The 18,570-nt window shown below is 38.5% G+C and overlaps 1 protein-coding gene across 7 annotated transcripts in view; it reads left to right on the top strand.

The window, feature by feature from the left end:
- Positions 1-15,927, top strand: part of CNTNAP4 (contactin associated protein like 4) — a 236,167-nt gene extending 220,240 nt beyond the window's left edge. For 5 of the 7 annotated variants that reach the window (XM_023752540.1, XM_023752542.1, XM_023752543.1 and 2 more), the window contains 4 exons: positions 394-481; positions 10,762-10,980; positions 11,311-11,382; positions 15,362-15,555. In XM_023752540.1, coding sequence (XP_023608308.1) covers positions 394-481; positions 10,762-10,980; positions 11,311-11,382; positions 15,362-15,555 — 573 coding nt within the window. Of the gene's footprint in view, positions 1-393; positions 482-10,761; positions 10,981-11,310; positions 11,383-15,361 lie in introns of all 7 variants that reach the window. The other 2 variants (XM_023752541.1, XM_006087061.3) reach the window with 2 other exon arrangements.
- The last annotated feature ends 2,643 nt before the right edge of the window (positions 15,928-18,570 follow it).

Raw genomic sequence — 18,570 nt, 5'->3', positions numbered from 1 at the left:
TAAAAGTAATGTGAGTCACGGCAGAGAAAGTGGAAGGATTCTACCAGCTTTGGAAGAAAAGCACTAATGTTTCAGCATAGAGGAAAATTTCTCAGCCGAATAACTCAAGTAAAAAAAAATAACAATGTTGGCTTTTCAATTTTGTCTTTCTCATATAGTGGAGAAAAATAAAGTGATTAAGGGGATAGAAGATGGGGTGCAGTGGTATCTGAGGGTAATATAGAAATAGTTTAGAAAATAATATTCAGTTTTACATATGGCTAACCTTTGGGGCCATACTAACCATTGCCTATTTTATCATTTTTGGGTTGTTGTTTTTCCTTTGCTTCCTGTCCTCTTCTCAACAAAATGGCATCCATGTGGATTTTGGCATCTCATACAACAATTTTGTAGATTGACGAGAATGCAAGGAGGCAAGTCCACCTGTCATCAGGTACAGAATTCAGTGCAGTCAAATCTCTGGTACTGGGCAGGATTTTAGGTAAGTACAAGAAACAACCTTTCCTCTGATTCTGATGCATAGACATGGATTAGAAGAGTCATATTCCAAACACATACACACACACACACACACACACACACACCACTGCAAATTCATTATTCCCTCACCTTCCCCCCCCAAAAAATCTCTGGCCTTATTTTACTTATAAGGCAGCAAGTGTACTTTCTCAGAGGTGTGTGTAATTCTGAGTAGGGACCTCCTGTAGGGTGAGCAAGCATTCTCCTTCATAATGTTATAATGCCACTCTGGCATAATGAAACAAGGTATTGTTCTCACATTTCAAAAATATCAAATAATAGCCCTGGCCTGGGTGTCTAAGTGGTTAGAGTGTTGGCCTGCACACTGAAGGGTCTTGGGTTTGATTCCAGGTCAAGAGCACCTACTTGAGTTATAGGCTTGATCCCGATCCCGGGCCCTGGTCTGGAGTGTTCGGGAGGCAACTAATTGATGTGTCTCTCTCACATCAGTCTCTCTCTATCTGTCTCTCTCTCTCTCTCCCTTTACCCCTCCCTCCCTCTCTCTCTTCCCTCCTTATTCTCTCCATCCCTTTCACTCTCTCTGAAAATCAATGGGAAAATATCCTCCAGTGAGAATTAACAAAACAAAAACAAAACTAAACAAAACATGAAATCAAATAGTAAAAAAGAACAGGTTACCTAACTATTACACCCAAGATAGTAAATGTACTTAAATTTTTTTTTGCCTTTTCCATGATTTGTACCTTGATTAATCATTCCTTACATTCCCTGTACATAATCTCACAATATTGAGAATGTTTGATTAAGCCTATGGGTGAATGATCAAAATATTGGCCCTGGAGAAGATTCATAGTTAAGTTTATAAATATGTATAGGCTTTCTAGTACCATGATGAGTATCACAATTGTGTGCTCTTACTCTCCAGACTAGGGAAATATCATGGATTGCAGTGTTCTTCCAATGTGCCTGAGTGGACATAAAAAATATGTGCAAAGTATTATTGAGATACTTGGAAGCTTAACTGAAATATTCCAAATGCGTTTCATAGTGTAACTTATATAAATTCAACAATAGCAATAAAAAAATCAATTGAATATAACATATCTTCAGCTCAAGCGTTCCTCGGGGTAGCAGGGTCTGAGATGAGGCATTATGTAACAATGTAAAATACAAAGTAGAAAATCCTAACAATTATGCATAATGTTGATAAAATCATATTTTTGAGGAAATAACGTCTTCAAATTTAGTGCCCGAGTTACTAATTAAAATATTTTTGTGAGTAGAAATATATTAAATATATTATAAAACTATTGAGAAACTGATCTTCATTTTATGAGGAGGATTGTATTAACCAAGGAGAATAATAACATTCATTATATAAATATTTATTTTCCTTTTTGTAAAGAAATAGGGGAGATTAGTATGGAATTAAAGATGTTAATGTTTTTATTCAAGATTAGCATATTATTCAAATGCATATTGCTCATGCTGAAAAATAAGATTAAAGTCCAAATTCAGCAATCAACTGCTACTCATTCTCCTAAAAGTATAAGAAAATTTATTTGACGTGTACCTAAGGTTTGGATCTTGACAGAGGACTAATGCTGAGTTCAAATCATTTGTAATTCAAAATAGACTAATAATTTATGGTCAAATTTAGTGTGGTATATGACATTACAATAAAATGTTATGTAGTACATTATTATATTTTAATGCAGTATATTAAATTATAGTAAAATAGATGCTAAAATGGAACTATTAATTTTCCAGAGAGTTGCTCAATCTTGAAGTTTCTCATTATGTTAGTCCAGGTCCTCCAAGAAGCAGGTGAAAAGACAAACTTAACCATCTGAGGGTTTTATTAAGGGAACACTAGTAAGAAAGAAAATAGGGAGGGAGTTGGCCAAGACCAGCATTGCCATCCGATGGTCATGCAATTCCGCCTCCAAATGAAGGGGAGGGAGGGAAAGTTAGACAGAAGTATCCTGGACTCCTGTGCAGTCTTACAGAGATTGCGCACCCTTTGGGGATCCCTGGAGTCAGTCAACCATCAGAGGAGTCCCATGTTTTCCACTAATGGGCCTGCCTTAGAGTCCCTGCTGTGACCAGCCATTGGCTGGGAACAGTCCGTGGGAAGCATGGACTTGGCCCAAGCTTGACAATGTGTTTCAGAGCCTGCAGCCGTGGCCCCTGGTCAGTTACTCTCCTCTAGGTGGAGGTCTGCAAGGCACATTCTTACCCTGCTTATCAAATATGGTTGTCATTTTTGAAAGCCCATTTGGCTCACTGATTCGTTTAACTCCTAGTTTGTGATCCCCTGTTGTGTAATGCAAGAAGGTCACACAGCAAGGTAAACATTGCATCTGCCCCCACAGAGCTCATGGTTTGTGGGCATACAGATGATCATTATACAAAGTGTTGTTCTGTATTTAATTGAATATAATATACCCTATGTTGCTTCAGATAAAAGAGTTCCAAATCACCCTCCAGATTAAAATACATTAAAATACTTGTATCATTTTATAATTTCTGAATATTTTTTAAGGGAGCAGAATATAAATATTAACCAGTTGTTTCTTTAGAGTTGTCATTTGCCTCTATTGTCAACCAAAGACTTAAGGATATGACCATCCACTGCAATTTCAGATGGAAACCCAGAAATGAAATACTTTCCCACTCTCACTTTCTCCAGTATTCATTTCTTAAATCCAGGAGGAATTAAGGGGTAATTTTGGATTACTGTCAATGTTAACAAATATTAGAAGCAGATATTGAGAAAGGAAGTTAAATTTTAAGAAAAAATATCAAATTGTACTAAGTTCCTATTACACTTCAAATTTTTAAAGGCTCACTAACTTTGGCAATAATAATGTATTAAGTTGCCAGCTATGGTGGAAAAATCAAGGCTTTAACCAAGCAGGTCCTCCTGTCATGAATAATATAGTACATTAAGTTTGCTTTTCATATTCATAATTCACTGTAAAATTAAGCTCTGAATTCTGTACCCAGATGCTTTGATATGTTAGAATAGTTTTATGATTTATTATAGGTACAAGCTGGTTACTTTTTCTCATTCTGATTGGTAGCATTCATATGTTAGAGGTGATGACCAGTGGTGATCATTGCTCTCTTACTGAGGCTACGAGCCAGGAAGCACACGCAGGTCACTGCAGTGCAGGTGTGGGCAAGTGTAAATAAAGTGTGCAGTCAGCAAGGGAAGGGCATCTACTCAGTCTCACTGAAGAGCCATGAGAACACTTTTCAATGCGTCAGAAATCCTTTATGTAAAACCAGCCTCCATGCCTAGAGGCAAGGGGAAAAGGTGACTTAGATAACCAAGGGCACTGTGACTTTGTAAATGCAGGTTGGGCAAAAGTAGGTTTATAGTTATTCATATGGAAAATAATACAATAATAAATAATAATATCAGCATAAACTGTGTTTTGTGTACTCACAACCGTAAACCTACTTTTGCCCCACCCTGTATATTGTGAAATGCCTCTTAAGATAAAGGACTGGTTACTTTAAAAGCAGTTTTAAAGGAGACATACAGTTTAGAGCAAGCAAAGTAAGAAAACTACTGAAAATCATTTCTTTTTAAGTGAGCAGGTTGATTTTTAAATATTTTAATATTTAAAATGTCATAGATTATCTTCAATACATAGTGTGATTTCATTCTTGTAAGAAACTACCTAAAATCATAGTTTATATTCATCACATTGATTTTTGAATATTTTAACAATTAAAATGTCATAGACTTCTTCAGGGTGTGGTGTGACTTTATCCTGCGTTGGTCCTTTTCAGAGTTAGCTGGATTATTCTGCACTACCCAGACCTAGAAACTGAAAAAGGCCATTTCTCCTCATTATGACGCATGAGCATAGGTCAGAATTGTCATGTCCCAAGTCCAGAGAACACCCATGACACCGGAACATGTCATCTGATTTTAATTATAGAGCAAATGATAAGGTCAACATTGGGGTTTATCAGAGTCACAGATCATCACAAGTAACTCCAGGTGGGAGGGACAAGCATGCTCACACACCCCTGTCGCCTTCATTTGGCCATCAAACATACAACATAGAGCTCTACTTACACCCCAAAAGTGCCAAATGATGAAAGTAGTCACAAAGCCCAAATTATGTATGTTAACACTAGAATAATCTTTAAAATAAAAAGGAGAAAGCGATTGTTTATTTCTTTAATTACTAATATGCTTTAAAATGTACCCACATCATGATTAAGTAAAAAATAAAGCCATGCCCTGACAGGCTTGGCTCAGTGGATAGAGCATCGGCCTGTGGACTCAAGGGTCCCAGGTTCGATTCCAGTCAAGGGCATGTACCTTGGTTGCGGGCACATCCCCAGTAGGGAGTGTGCAGGAGGCAGCTGATCGATGTTTCTCTCTCATCGATGTTTCTAACTCTCTATCCCTCTCCCTTCCTCTCTGTAAAAAATCAATAAAATATATTTAAAAAAATAAAAAATAAATAAAGCCATGATCAGGTGCTCACACTGTTGTGTGAGTGGATTTATTAAAGAACAGGCATTGATGGGAGAGAGCAGGGGAGGGGAGGGAGATTGGCAGGGGTGTGGATTCAGGACCTCAGGGTGAGAGAGGGCACAGCCACAGCAAAGTGATACTGGACAGCCCAGTCTAAGGGTCTGGAGGACTCATCAGAATAAGATGAGTGAATTCTGCTAGTGTTGTCTGTTCACTGAATAGAGGGTTAGAGATGGTTTCCTTGTCATCATAGTACAATATGATATTGTTACATCAGAATTGCTCTCCCTGCTTGATATCTGCTGGTAATGGTCGTTAATGATGATTGGAGTGAAAAAAGTGTTCCCGCCGCGCATCCTCATTTGTAGAACCTGGTGCTGGAGGACAAAGGGAAGGCAGTTTTATTCTTTGTGGTCTCCTTCTGAATAGGCAGACAGCCTGGTGTCGTTCCTCGTTCAGCACGTTCAGAATGTACCAAGCACCAATGCCAAAGATGATGATTCCTCAATCAGCTCCTTTAGGAGAACAATTTACTCAAAAGTTATATAAAAAGAGATCTCTCTTGTCCTGGCTGGTTTGGCTCAGTGGCTGGAGCATCGGCCTGTGGACTGAAGGGTCCCGGGTTCAATTCCGGTCAAGGGCACATGCCCAGGTTGCAGACTCGGTCCCCATTGCGGGGCGTGTGGGAGGCAGCCAATCAATGATTCTTTCATCATTGATGTTTCTCTCTTCCTCTCCCTTCCTCTCTGAAATCAATAAAAAATATATATTTTAAGAGAGAGAGAGAGAGAGAGAGAGAGAGAGAGAGAGAGAGATATCTAAGATGTAATTAACAAAGGAAATGTAAAGGTATAAAGTTTTGTTGCTAGTTTTTAAGCTTTTATTGGATTGCAGTTTCGCCATGTGAAAAAAAGAATCTCAATTAAGATCATTACATAAACTTGAAATTGCATAGAACCTCTCATGCCCATATTTTGAATAATGATACCATTTAACCTATTGTAAAATGACTGAAAAATCGCTGTTTGAAGGCGGAGTGTAGTTACAGTGACTGTTTGGTGCAGGGCCACCACCAACAAAACGTGCTAACACATCACGGTGGCAGTGGAAGGCCAAGAGCAGCAAGTCCGCCCCATGCATATTCTTCCGTAATTTATGGGCTGCATTACACTTTCTCTTTCCATCCAAAACTCATTGTAAAATTAAGTTATGAGTTCTGTTCATGGATTGTTTTTTATGTGAGAAGAGTTTTCTAAAAGCCTGAAGATGGTTTTTACTTGCTCTGAGTGGTAGCTTTGGTATATTTAGAGGCAATGACCCAGAGGGGTCATTTATCTCTTCTGAGGCTGCAGAGCCAGGAAGTAACTCAGGTCTCTGCAGTGGAGACTCCGGCCGGATGTAAATAAAGTGTGTGGTCAGAGGGAGGAGGACGTCTACTTCATCTCCTCCGAAGAGCTTTAAGAACAAACTTCAGTCTCAGATATTTCATGAAAAACCTGCTTCAAAGCCAAGGGAAGCCATAAGAAAGTTTAGACTATTTCGCAGGTCTTGTCCTAAGACACTTCAGATGAGACAGGTTGTACTGAAAGCACAAGAGAAGACATCTAAATATCGAAATAAATGGCTTCCATGTTAATCAGGTTTTCAAGGTTAGATCTCAGGGCAGCAGGTGTGGTTGGCAAGTAAACACCTTTTGTGAAACACTGCTGCTTCCCCATGTGGTTTTTCTGCCTGCCTTGCCATTTTACTTGTCCACTAACTCTTTTGTTGTTGTGGTGGTTGCATCCTTGTTGTAATTGCATAAAATGGGAAAAAAGTCTGCAGGGTCTCAGCCCTGCTTCTCCTTTGATTCACTGCAGTTTTCAGGCAAGCCTTGCTTATCTTTACCTTTATGGGGTAAAGATGGTGAGATCCTTTTGCTGCTCTGAGATCAAACTACTTAGATTCGCTTTCTGAGTTTTATTTGTTTTTGTTTTGTTTTATCTTTTTTTGGTTGTAGTTTTTGTTGTTGGTTTTATTTTGTTTTGTTATGAGAACCACAAGAAATTGTATGAGTCACTCCTTCTAATTGTTCTTCCACTCCACTCCATATCCTTTCCAGAAACAGTGATTAAAAGGTGCTTCATACAAATTTTAATTCCTTGGTCCTCTATTTTCCTAGTAGACCTTTTGTTAAAAGATTTCCTCTTCAACAAAGCATTTTATTGGAAAATACAATTGAGGCTAACTTTCTGATAGGCAAAGCTACCCAGAAGTCTGAGTCACATGAGTATTTTTATAACCAGAAACATGCCAAACATGATTGTCTTTCAGGGTTTGGGTAAAGCAGGAGACATCTGTCTTCGATTCCCCCACCTTCCTGTTCTCACCCTTACGTGGTGTTGGCAAGCCAGCAGTCAGATGATCGGAAGGATGTATATTTTTGCTCATTGGCTTTATTAGCATCATGGTCAATGCAGATCTCTGTTGCTATGTATTTCTAAGGCCAACTCTGCTATGAGCACCTGAACATAGCTGTTCATTTTGTTTGGACTTATTTCTAGGAAGATGGCTGCAAGGTCCCTGTAGTTCCCCTTCACTCCTAATTCTAATTGCAACCCACTGACTCTCCCAAAACAAGGAGGTGTTGGTCCAGCCCCAGGCAGTGGGGACCCTGGAGGGTTCTGGTGAGAAAGTGTGGTGGGACTGGTTGGAAGAGAGTCTGGGGGTCAGCCTACAAGAGTCTGGGGGGCAGGGAGACCCTGAATTGTTTGGATTCCCACCTTCCACTTGGAATCTGGGCTTGCATAGATCTCTGGATTGCCGGGGGTGGAGAGTCAGCATGAAAACATCAGTGTGCCCATTTCCCCTCTTTGCCAAAAGGGAATGACCTGAAATTTGAGGGCTTCCTGAATCCTACTGAGGGTGAGCTGAAATGTGGGCCAATTCCTCTCTCTCCCGAGTTGGGTGGGTGCTTTGTCCACAGTTTCACTGACATGGATGGCTGCCCCGTCTATTTTCTCTGGGCATCAGCCATCTAAGGAAGCCAGTGACTGTGATTCAACGAGCAGATGAGAAAAACAACCTCTACTTAAGAAGATTCAGCAGCTATAAAATGGGAGAAAAACCAAAGCTACCAGAATCATTCCCTATCAACATAAAGCCACTCCGGGAGACAGATGGCATTCGGAATGAAACGTAGTAAGAGCTTGAAGGAAATTCTAGTAAAGCAACTAAAAGACCTTGAGGGATGAAAACATTTTTTTTTTATTTTTCCAGACTGAAAAACTCAGCAGGAAAGAATGGTCTTTGTTGATGCTTGACTTTATCACCTGGAAGATAAAGTGAATGAAACACTTGACCTCCACAAAAATAAGTCCTAAACGATAGAAATCAGGAGACACAGTAAAATAGCTTAGAGAGTAGTGGAGGAGACTCAATGTGAGTAATCAGCAGTCCACGCAGTTAAAGGGGCCGAGGTGAATCAGTAGTTGGACGCACCATCTATGAAATGTTCCGCTAAAGAAAACCTTGTGTCCACAGATTTAAAGCGCCCAGAATAGATGAGGGCAGTCCAGGCCTAGGAACAATCTGACAAAGATTCCTAAATCACAGGGAAGCTTGCAAATTTGGAGAAAAAAGTAAAAAAGCCAGAAGCTGCTGGAATAATAGCTACAGACTACTAAGAGACTAGGTCTGTGAGAAGACGCATCCTTAAATAGACACCAAAAAAAAAATCACCTCATTCATTAAGATAAAGTTCTGTTCCAGATACATTCCATCACAGTTTCTAATTTATTTGTTCCTGGCATTATCACTCTTCAAAATTTTCATTAGTTCCTTTTCTCTCTGTTTATTTTCTGTCTCCCCTGCTGGAATACAAGATGCTTGAATTGCAGGGAGCTCTTAAACAACAAATATTAATGGTCTGACTTTCCATTTTAACTTTTATAGCTTAAAATTTTTATACAAAAACTTGTAATAGGAGAAATGTTTTTAATTTGAAGGTTTTTAAAAGTCACCTCATGTCAGACTTTTATTAAGGAATGAATCTTATCTATTTAGTTTTTTTTTTTTTTGGTTCAAAAGGTAAGGCCTAAAGAAATTTTATTCAAGATTTTAACCTCATAGGAGAAATGGGAAAAACACTGTTCTGGTTATGTTGTATTAAAGTATTTCCTTTTAATTTCTTGTTAAATAAAACAAACAAAAAACAAACAAAAAACTCCAAAGCAAGAATGCTGTCTTTCTAAAATTATATGCGTTTGAGTGTATATCCATTCAAATGAATGACTGCAATGTGGTAGGACTAAGTCCGTTCTTTGGTTTGGACACATTGATGCAATGCCTCCCATGTACCGACGTGATGCTGGGCGCCGAGGTCCCCTGTACACTCGTGGAGCACGCAGTCTAGCATGTGAGCAGCAGTGAAACCTCTCAGTGCTGGGAGGCAGGGGGCCTGGCGGTGAGACCCTGGCCTCTGGAGTTAGACAGACTGGAGCTGAATGCCGTATCCGCCACAACGGGAACGTGATGTCATCCCTCTAATGCACCGTTTTCTTTTTATAGCGAATGATGCTCATGATACTAAATATTCCATCAGTATTTTTATCATTCGGTATAAAATGTGAATGAAAAGGGAGGAGAAGGAAGTGTCCTTCAGAAACCCTGATATGATGAGACAGTTCAAGCAGAACTGAGTTGCCCAGAGTTACTCCAAGAATAGCTGCTCTCAAGCCAAAAATAATAATAATAAAATAAATAAAAGGTGCTGCAGAGGATACGAGCAGAGCCAAGGAAAGAATCTGTCTGTCAGAAAGTGGTTCATGAATAAAAGAAGCCTGTGGTTGGAAGTCCAACAGGCCTGGAGTCCAGTACATGACACCAACTGTGTCATCTCAGGCAAATCCCTAAAATTCTGAGCCTAAGTGTCTCCTCTATATGACTGGAATGAGATACTCATGGCAACTGCAAGGGTCACACACAAACATGCAGATCCCTTAGAGCACTCAATAAATACTTCATATCTATTATGTTATTTTTTAAAAAGAGAGACCAAAATGCGCATGTGGTCCATGTCTCCATATGTGCAGTGCAGGGGAGAGGTATTGGATGGATGGATCCACTGCAGTCTGATAACCTTTGAACTCTAACACTGCCTCGCTGCACTTGTTTAGATGCATGCTCTTCAAGCATAAAATAGAAATCTATTCTTCACTGTAAAATTATGAATTAATATTCTGGCATTCAAGCCAATCTCTGCTCCACAACAGTCCCATATTAACTCAATGCTCATTCAATTGGGGGAGTTTATACCTGTCTTCAGGGGCGCACAGATCTTTCTGTCTGAGTGATGGCAGCCATTGCATGAAAGTTCTTACTCCTGTCCATGAGCAATTAGGGAGACTCCCTAAAAATTGGGGGGGCGGTAACCTCTACTATGTGAGACCATCATCATGAACCCTCATCTGTTTGTATCCTGATCCATTCTTATAGAGGCTTTAATCATTTCCTAGGAGTTTGTCATATGTAATTAGTCATGTTTAAAATCTTGCCTTCATTAACCTGGAAAGGCTCAGCAGTTATTGTGAAAAGACTTAATGGATCTGACTTTTTAAATAAAGGCCAAAAAAGGGAATTTAGTCACTGTGTGTGTGTGTGTGTGTGTGTGTGTGTGTGTGTGTGTACGTGTGCAGTGACTAAATATGTAGACAGCTGCTGCATTATCAGACCCGGAACATTCCATCGTAGCATTCCCTACTTGCACTACTAATCCTGCTGTTTCCTTGTCTTTACAGAGCACAGTGATGTTGACCAGGAGACGGCGCTGGCTGGTGCGCAGGGCTTCCTGGGCTGCCTGTCTGCCGTGCAGCTCAGCCACGTGGCCCCTCTGAAGGCTGCTCTGCACCCCAGCCGCTCCGCCCTCGTCACTGTCTCAGGGCACGTGACGGAGTCCAGCTGCGTGGCCCAGGCTGGCACTGACGCCACATCCAGGGAAAGGACGCACTCCTTTGCAGGTAGCATATGTGTGTGTCGTTACCCAGCCACAAACGCAGCTTGTCCATTGCCTCAAAAACTTCCGATGCTGCTGTGATGCGACATTCTCCAGATGGTTTCTTAAAATTGCTTTCGTTTAACTTTCAGTTCCCTTTCCCATTTCTCTCTAGATTCTCACTTTCCTATGCATGCGGGACATCGCAGTTGACATTTCTTAAGTTTAAAATAACAGAGATCCCACATTGACCTACATTCTGTTCTGCTTTAAAACGTTTATGACATTTTCAAAATTCTTTTTACTTGCATATATCACCCCCTCCTTTTTTTCCCCTTTTGTCCTTTTACTGCAGATCATTCTGGAACAAGAGATGACAGAGAGCCCCTAGCTAATGCTATCAAAAGTGACTCTGCCGTAATTGGAGGTAATAGAAAGCATGAATGAGCTCTTCTTTGGTTCTTATCATCGCTGGGAATGGTGGATCTCTAGCCTTCTAGAAACTCTTTCAGTGTTGGCCACTGAAGCCTGAGGCCCAGGGGATTGGTTTATTATTCCTACTGGATTGTCTTATGGAGGAGTATTCCTAAATTCCCAGCTTCCTTGGAGATTTTCAGTGTAAATAATTGATCATTTTACTGAAGCATCATACTTAAAGAATAGTTGCTAAACTGTAATAAGGAATATAATTTAGCTGGAAAATGGCCATCTACATTCCCTAGATGATTCTGCGTATATTTTAAGAAGTATCATTTTTGATGGCTTCTTGGACATATCACTGCTTCTGCAAGGGTTTATGTAAAGAGTTGAGAAAACCTGAGATTAACATTAGAAGCGTATATTTTATGTTGCCTTAATGATTAATAAAACAGACATTTCCATTGTTTAGATGCTACCATCAATAAATATTATATTTTTATTTACATTTGTATACATTTTAGGTAAATTGAATAAAAATGGTTCCTAGTTATTTTAACTAGGAACCATTTTTAAATTGCAGAATTAACAAAAAGGGTTGAGTATATCTTCCTAGCAATGAAACAGTATATTCTCTGAGACATAATTTTTTTCAATACCAACCCCCCAAATTTTTTCTTCAAGATTAAAGATTTTAAGAATGGCATTATAATCAGATTATTGAAATGTTTCTGACTCACCTTTTTTCCACACTCTGCACATATGAACATAAAAAGTAAGCATTTATTTCATTACATTGCCAGATAATGTGATTACTCATATACTTGGGCAGCTTATGTGAGCTTCGGTTTTATTTGTTTATACCCTTGCTCACCTAGACATCACCTTCCTTTAAGTAATTAGGATTTTATTTAGGCAGTATAGTACTGGTCAGATCCTTGTGAGGATATTCACATCCTCATTGCTATTCCCATTGCTCTTCTTTTTATCAGATTCATGGTGTATAAATTAAAGATACCTAAATAGGATACCCAATTAGTCATGTAAGAAGCAAAAAACCTGTTAGAAGAGTTGCTAATAACTGTATGTCTAAAAAGAAATACATGAATATATTAGTAACACATTATATGGTGACAACTCATTTAAAGCTATAGCATTTCAATCTCAACATTTTAAAGCAGGGTTTCTAGTCAAACAAACGGTCTCAGTCTCATAATGGTGCTTGCCATACATTTAACCAGTATAGATATAGGGAGATAGAGATACAGGGGGAGAGAGAGTGATTGCACAGTCAGGTCAATGTTAGAACTAAGTATTTACTCTTTAGAATACTGTTGCTGTGGTCAAAGATCACTGGCCAGATTTGCAGAGTAAAGGAGAGCTCTGTTAAGTCATTCTGTGTTATTTAGAATGGAAACAAGTTATAGATCGCCCGTGAAATTCTTACTTGATTCAAATGCGTAGAGCAGAGAAGGACAATATGGAATGTTTGCAGCTTGGGGACTCGCTAAGATCTGTGGATCTGGTGTCTGCCCTTGATCATTGCAGAGACTGAGCCTCAGAGCCAGGGCAGCTGGCCATGGCCTTCTACAAGGCCTTGCCCGGGACCATGTGCAGTTTATCTGCTCAATCCGAGTGTCATCCTTGGGTGCATTTCTCCATCTGGGAGCATCGTGGTAGAATTCTTCGCCCCATTGTCTAGTTACTTATAAACTGCACCCACAGTGTAACAATAATTAATTCATTTAAGGATTTTCCCCAAGTGGATAATCCCCCAGTGTTCTATATTTCAGATGATCTTTTCTTCAGTTACAAACACTGAATAGCATAATATAGGAAATTGATTTAACAAGACATTTAAAAACTGGTGACCCAATTTTAGAAGATTTACTGGAGAGGGTTTCTGGCCAGGCCACACAAACATGGATGGCCAGATTTAGACAGAGAGAAAGCTACATAATTTCCTCATAAAAACACATTCACACAGAGTTTCAGATGGCAACAGCATAGAGTGCAGTAGTTGGCCATATTTTATTTAGAATATCTTTTGTATTATTTGTATAACAGGTTAAATCAAGGTTTTTCTTGGATGTGACAAATCCTGGCATAGCATCTTCCCCAAATTTAAGGACATAAATCACAAACACGGAGAAACTAGTTCCAGATCCATTGGTGACTTTGGATGGACTGTCTGGATGTCCTCCCCGGGCCAGTGTGATGCTGATGCTGATTTTATAGTTGCAGTGCCCTGCTCTCTATAACGTCTCCATCAGTTTTCATGTTGACATGGTTCAGAACACTTTTTTTAAGCAAGAGGCCTATAACCAGATGACAGAGATATTTATAGCAATTCAACTGGTTGCTTTTCTAAGGTGAGAGGCAAAATATAACAACAAATAGATATTCCGATTAAAATTATTATTTATTAATATGGCTAATAATAACAAAAATAACCATACCCATTAGTAAATTCTTCAGATTTGAGGTACAGAATTTGGTTACCACATTTATATTAGATTTAGCTACAATGCTCTCCTCAGATAAGGTTGACCCAGACAAAAATCCACTTAGTCACTGGCAATGATATGATTAGCTCTAGTGAACCTGCCCCTAAAATCATGTGCTCAGGAATCTACTGTCTCTGATGGGACCCTTCATAGGTTTGGCTTGGTTGGACTCCATTAAACTAGAATGAAGACTCATAGTTTTACAATAGGATCCACATTGCTGTTTTCATTGTACCTATTTTTGTCTGTAAAAAACAACCATTAGTTAACAACTCTACGGATCTCATCAGAAAAGTCTAAGTGTTAGGAAACTCTCCAACGCACAGTGACAGACAATAGCTTCCCAGATTCTGTCTTTCATGTGAAAACTTGACTTTATCATTGACAATGTACACAGGGGTGGGCAAAAGTAGGTTGACAGTTGTTCATATGGAAAAATGCAAACAAATAATAATTTAAGAATAAACTTTCGTGTACTCACAACTGTAAACCTCCTTTTGCCCACCCCTGCATACTGTCCGCCATTCTTGAAGGACATTCTAAAATGGAACTTCCTTTATTTTAGAGAAAGTATCTGCCAGGTTTCCAGGTCAAACAATCCTAGTTTTTCTGTCAGTCATTCTTTCAATAGAAACGGTGTTCGGTGCAGCAAGAAGCAACTAGGACAGCTCACAGCTCACACATTCACGCAAGCACTTGCATGGAAACAACCGTCAAACTTCAGGGTAGACGACCAGAGGTACTTTATGGAAAATTTTCATTTCTTCACCCAAAATGTTAAAAAGAGTTATAACCGAAGGTCAAGATTTAATGAAATGAGTAATTTTTAGTGTTTCTTCAGAGACACTCTTGAATGGATCTGTTTTTTCTTTTGTTTGTTTTCCTGTGGTTGCCTAGCAGTGCAAGCCTTTTTTATTTACAACCAGAAGTTTCAAAAAAATCAATATTCTTCATATAGAAATAATCTAAATGTACCTATATATGGGTATCAATATATTTCATTAGTCAGGATTATTCATATACTGTATATAACCTGTTTCTGCTACTCAGCATATGACAAATTATTGAAAATCACATCATTAAAATGTTTACATATTTAAGTATGAGGACACATTTAATTATTTTGCGATGTTACTACTATCCTGTAATTTCAAAATAATTATAACTTGTCTGAGTCTTAGTTTGAAGTGACTACATGGTCTTAGAGACCTTCTTGTGTTAAATATAAATGTGCGAAATAAATTCAATATAATATACATCCAGAATAATTGGGGGCGAGTCATCCTCAAGGGTAATAGAACTCAGAAGTAAACTCAATATATCATGATGCCGCTTGATCCAGAAATATCTGAAATTTTGATATTTCCAATTTTGATTTAAGTTGAAAATGATTTTATGAGGACTTATGAAACAATGAAGTCAACACCGTCTCTGTTCAGGCGAACATTCTGACTTTGGGTTTCTTTTCTCTTCTCTCACCAGGTTTGATAGCTGTTGTGATCTTTATCTTGCTGTGTATCACTGCCATAGCTGTTCGCATTTATCAGCAGAAAAGGTTATACAAAAGAAATGAGGCAAAAAGGTCAGAGAATGTAGACGGTGCCGAGGCTGTTTTGAAAAGCCAGCTTGATAGACAAAATGCAGTCAGTGAAAATCAGAAAGAGTACTTCTTCTGATTGGCAGCCATGACTTAGCTTACAATGACGACAGTGTGTTTTAATAGCCAGGGGCTCTAAATGGACAAAACTATGTTCTTGCATTGAATGTACAGGCGATGGATCTGCAGCACTGCCATCTCGCCATGTCCAGACCCGCGATGGCTCCAGGAGGCCTCGTCCAGTGATACGTTTCCCTAGCAGTCATGGTCTGAAGCAGGAATTAGATCGTGCTGCTCATTTCCAAATGTTCTGATGTGATCGAAATGCAAGTTTAACTGGCTTGAGGACTGTGGTTTTAAACACTGTGCCCCTGGTCTTTCAACCACGTGATACATGAGTTTTGTTCGAAGTAAATATCAAAACTGGACTAGAATGGCCTTGCTTTGTTTGAGAACATATGCTGTGTTTGCTTTAGTGTTCCCCTGGTGTTATCCATAGACCTGGAAACGCTTCTAAGATCCTGTTTGGCTGGTGTTTGCATCTTCAGTGGCCAAAAGCATTTAAACAAACCCCTTTGCCTTTCTCTGTATTACATTCAATACAATTGATCAGTAGTCTTGAAAGATGTTTTCTTGTCATTGGTTTGTTTGTATTGCTCTTTTCCTATTTGACTGTTCTTAATGATTTTGAATACATTAGGTTTTGAGTGTCAGAATTCAGCTCTGAACGTAGAACTCATATGTAACAAGACTCAGAAAGTGCATTGGTCATCAGTGTGTGATGTCTGGCCTTTAATTTGCTATTCTTGTTTGGGAGTGTCAGTAGTTAAGACCTTGGGTAAGACCAGTTTCCCAAGGATTATGAAATGTTGGTAACTAAAGTTGTTGATATAAAAACACAATCCTTAACACTGCCAAATATTATCTTTATTTACAACTGTAATATCTCAAATGAACTATACTGCCTAGAATATTTTCCCCAAATGTTATGTCTGTTTTCTTTATAGTTTTATACTTTTTTTTCTGAAGTTTTTACCAGCTTCTCTTTGATCTCCCTTCACTATATTCCATGGAGCATGGTCTTATGTATTAGGAAAAAAGAGACACTTAAAGCGTAGAGCTCCATTCCCTGTTCTAAAATATATACCCCTTTAGGCATACATTTTGCTGTGCACTGACCACCAGGGCATACTTTTTGAAATACAAGTAGAAACCATGCCCCCTTTCTGCAAAACTGGTAGAATAATTAAAGTCTGCTCATTCTAAAGGGTGATGACATATTATATGATATATACTAAGTGGGTCTCTCTAGTCACTTCTCATTTAAGACTTTGGGGTACATTTATAACAAAGTACCAAAAGTCAGTATAGCCTACTGACTAGTGCATTCTGATTAGAGGATATACACATACCAAGAGATTAAAGAATTAGCAATAACCTTAGGAAGCTGATACAATTTGAGGCCATGTAAACAAGATATTTGCATGCAGCTATCTTTGAATTCCACAAAGAATTAAATAATAAAGGCACTTTGCTATTTATAATCACACTTTCGAGATGCCTACTAAGGAAAAATTGGATTCCTGAGCTTGTCCATACCAGCATAATTTGGAAATATATCAATTAGGCATCTTTTTTTTTTTCTTTTTAACCCTCCTTACAAAACCTGCCTGTCTTTTCTCATAGCACTACTAGTATCTCCATTTTGATGTTTCTGTAAATGCCTGACTAACTTAAGGATATGAATTAATATAGTAGTTCATGAAAGACCTGTGTTGACAAATGGCATATTTTTTATTTTTTACTTGAAAGACTTGTGGTGGTGGCTAGTGACGGCTTGAGCGTAGAAATAGTAGTTTTTATTTGATGCAAAGCTGAATATGGACATCAGAACAGGCCTGAATCTTTTACAGATGTTTATGTTACTTAGTAGCAGCATTTACCTGGCTGGGAGCTCGAATGTAGACAGGTTTATGGATGGTGAAGCCGCATAGTGCTCTGTGGTCTGCACGGCTCGAAACTGCAACATTATGGCATCAAAATGCACCGATACATCACGCGCCATGACTTTCATTTCCTGATCTGTGATCTTTGTTCCTTCTCTTTTTCTTAATAAAGTGCAGTTTTCAATTAAATGCACAATATATTTTAAGAAACATTGTACAAAAGTTTAAGATGAGAAAATTATACTGGATTTTTTTTCTTAAAACAGTAAAAAGATGTGTAGATGTTTGCCTTCTCTACTGGTATGTGTGTTTTTTGAAAGCTATTGATATATCCTGTAATTATTATGAATTCACAAAAGCTGTATTTATAATGTATTTTTTTCTTTTAAATGGATTCAGAAATGAAAGAAAAAAATAGGAAAAGGTTTACTGATTGTAACAAGTAAAGAAAATTAAACTAGACTTTCAGTTTTGCCAGAGAACTATGACTTATTAAGCAGTTGTTCGTTGTGATACTATTATTTATTTAAATTGGGGGGTGTCCTTTTACTTCTGCAGAGAGCTTGGCCAATGAGCACTCACAGATGCACAGGATTATATGAGAAAACACAGCGTGGGGCAAAAGTAAGTTAACAGTTTCGAGTACACAAAAACACAGTTTATTCTTTATTATTATTTACTAATTATTGTATTACTTTCCATAAGAGCAACTGTAAACCTAGTTTGCCTCATCATGTATAATGCACTTTTCTATAATATAAATGTTTTAAAAGTTTACTTGTGATTTCAAATGAAAACAATACCTAATTAACCTTCTCTTCTTGAGAGGACTACATTTCCACATCTCATTCAATTCCCATGTGCAATATGCAGATAGAGTAGAGTCAGTGTGGCACATGAAATGGGGGTCATCCGTGGGAAATGGCATCTCAATTTTGTAGAAACAATGCCACCAAAATAGCCCTTGTCCACTCTAGGAAACAGCTCCGTTTTTCTTTTCTGTCTTATCCCAAGTGTTGCTCTTTGAAGCACACTGAATACACTCGTTACATGGTAAATTAAAGGCAACAACAAGAAGCAACCAGACAACCAACCAAACAGAAATCAATTATGTAGAATTGTCTTTCATTCGACGGCCTTGTCCTTCA

This window comes from Myotis lucifugus, unplaced genomic scaffold (assembly GCF_000147115.1).
Source record: "Myotis lucifugus unplaced genomic scaffold, Myoluc2.0 scaffold_35, whole genome shotgun sequence".
Taxonomy (NCBI): domain Eukaryota; kingdom Metazoa; phylum Chordata; class Mammalia; order Chiroptera; family Vespertilionidae; genus Myotis; species Myotis lucifugus.
Note: the sequence above shows the minus strand (reverse complement) of the source record. Positions and strands in the feature narration are given on the sequence as shown.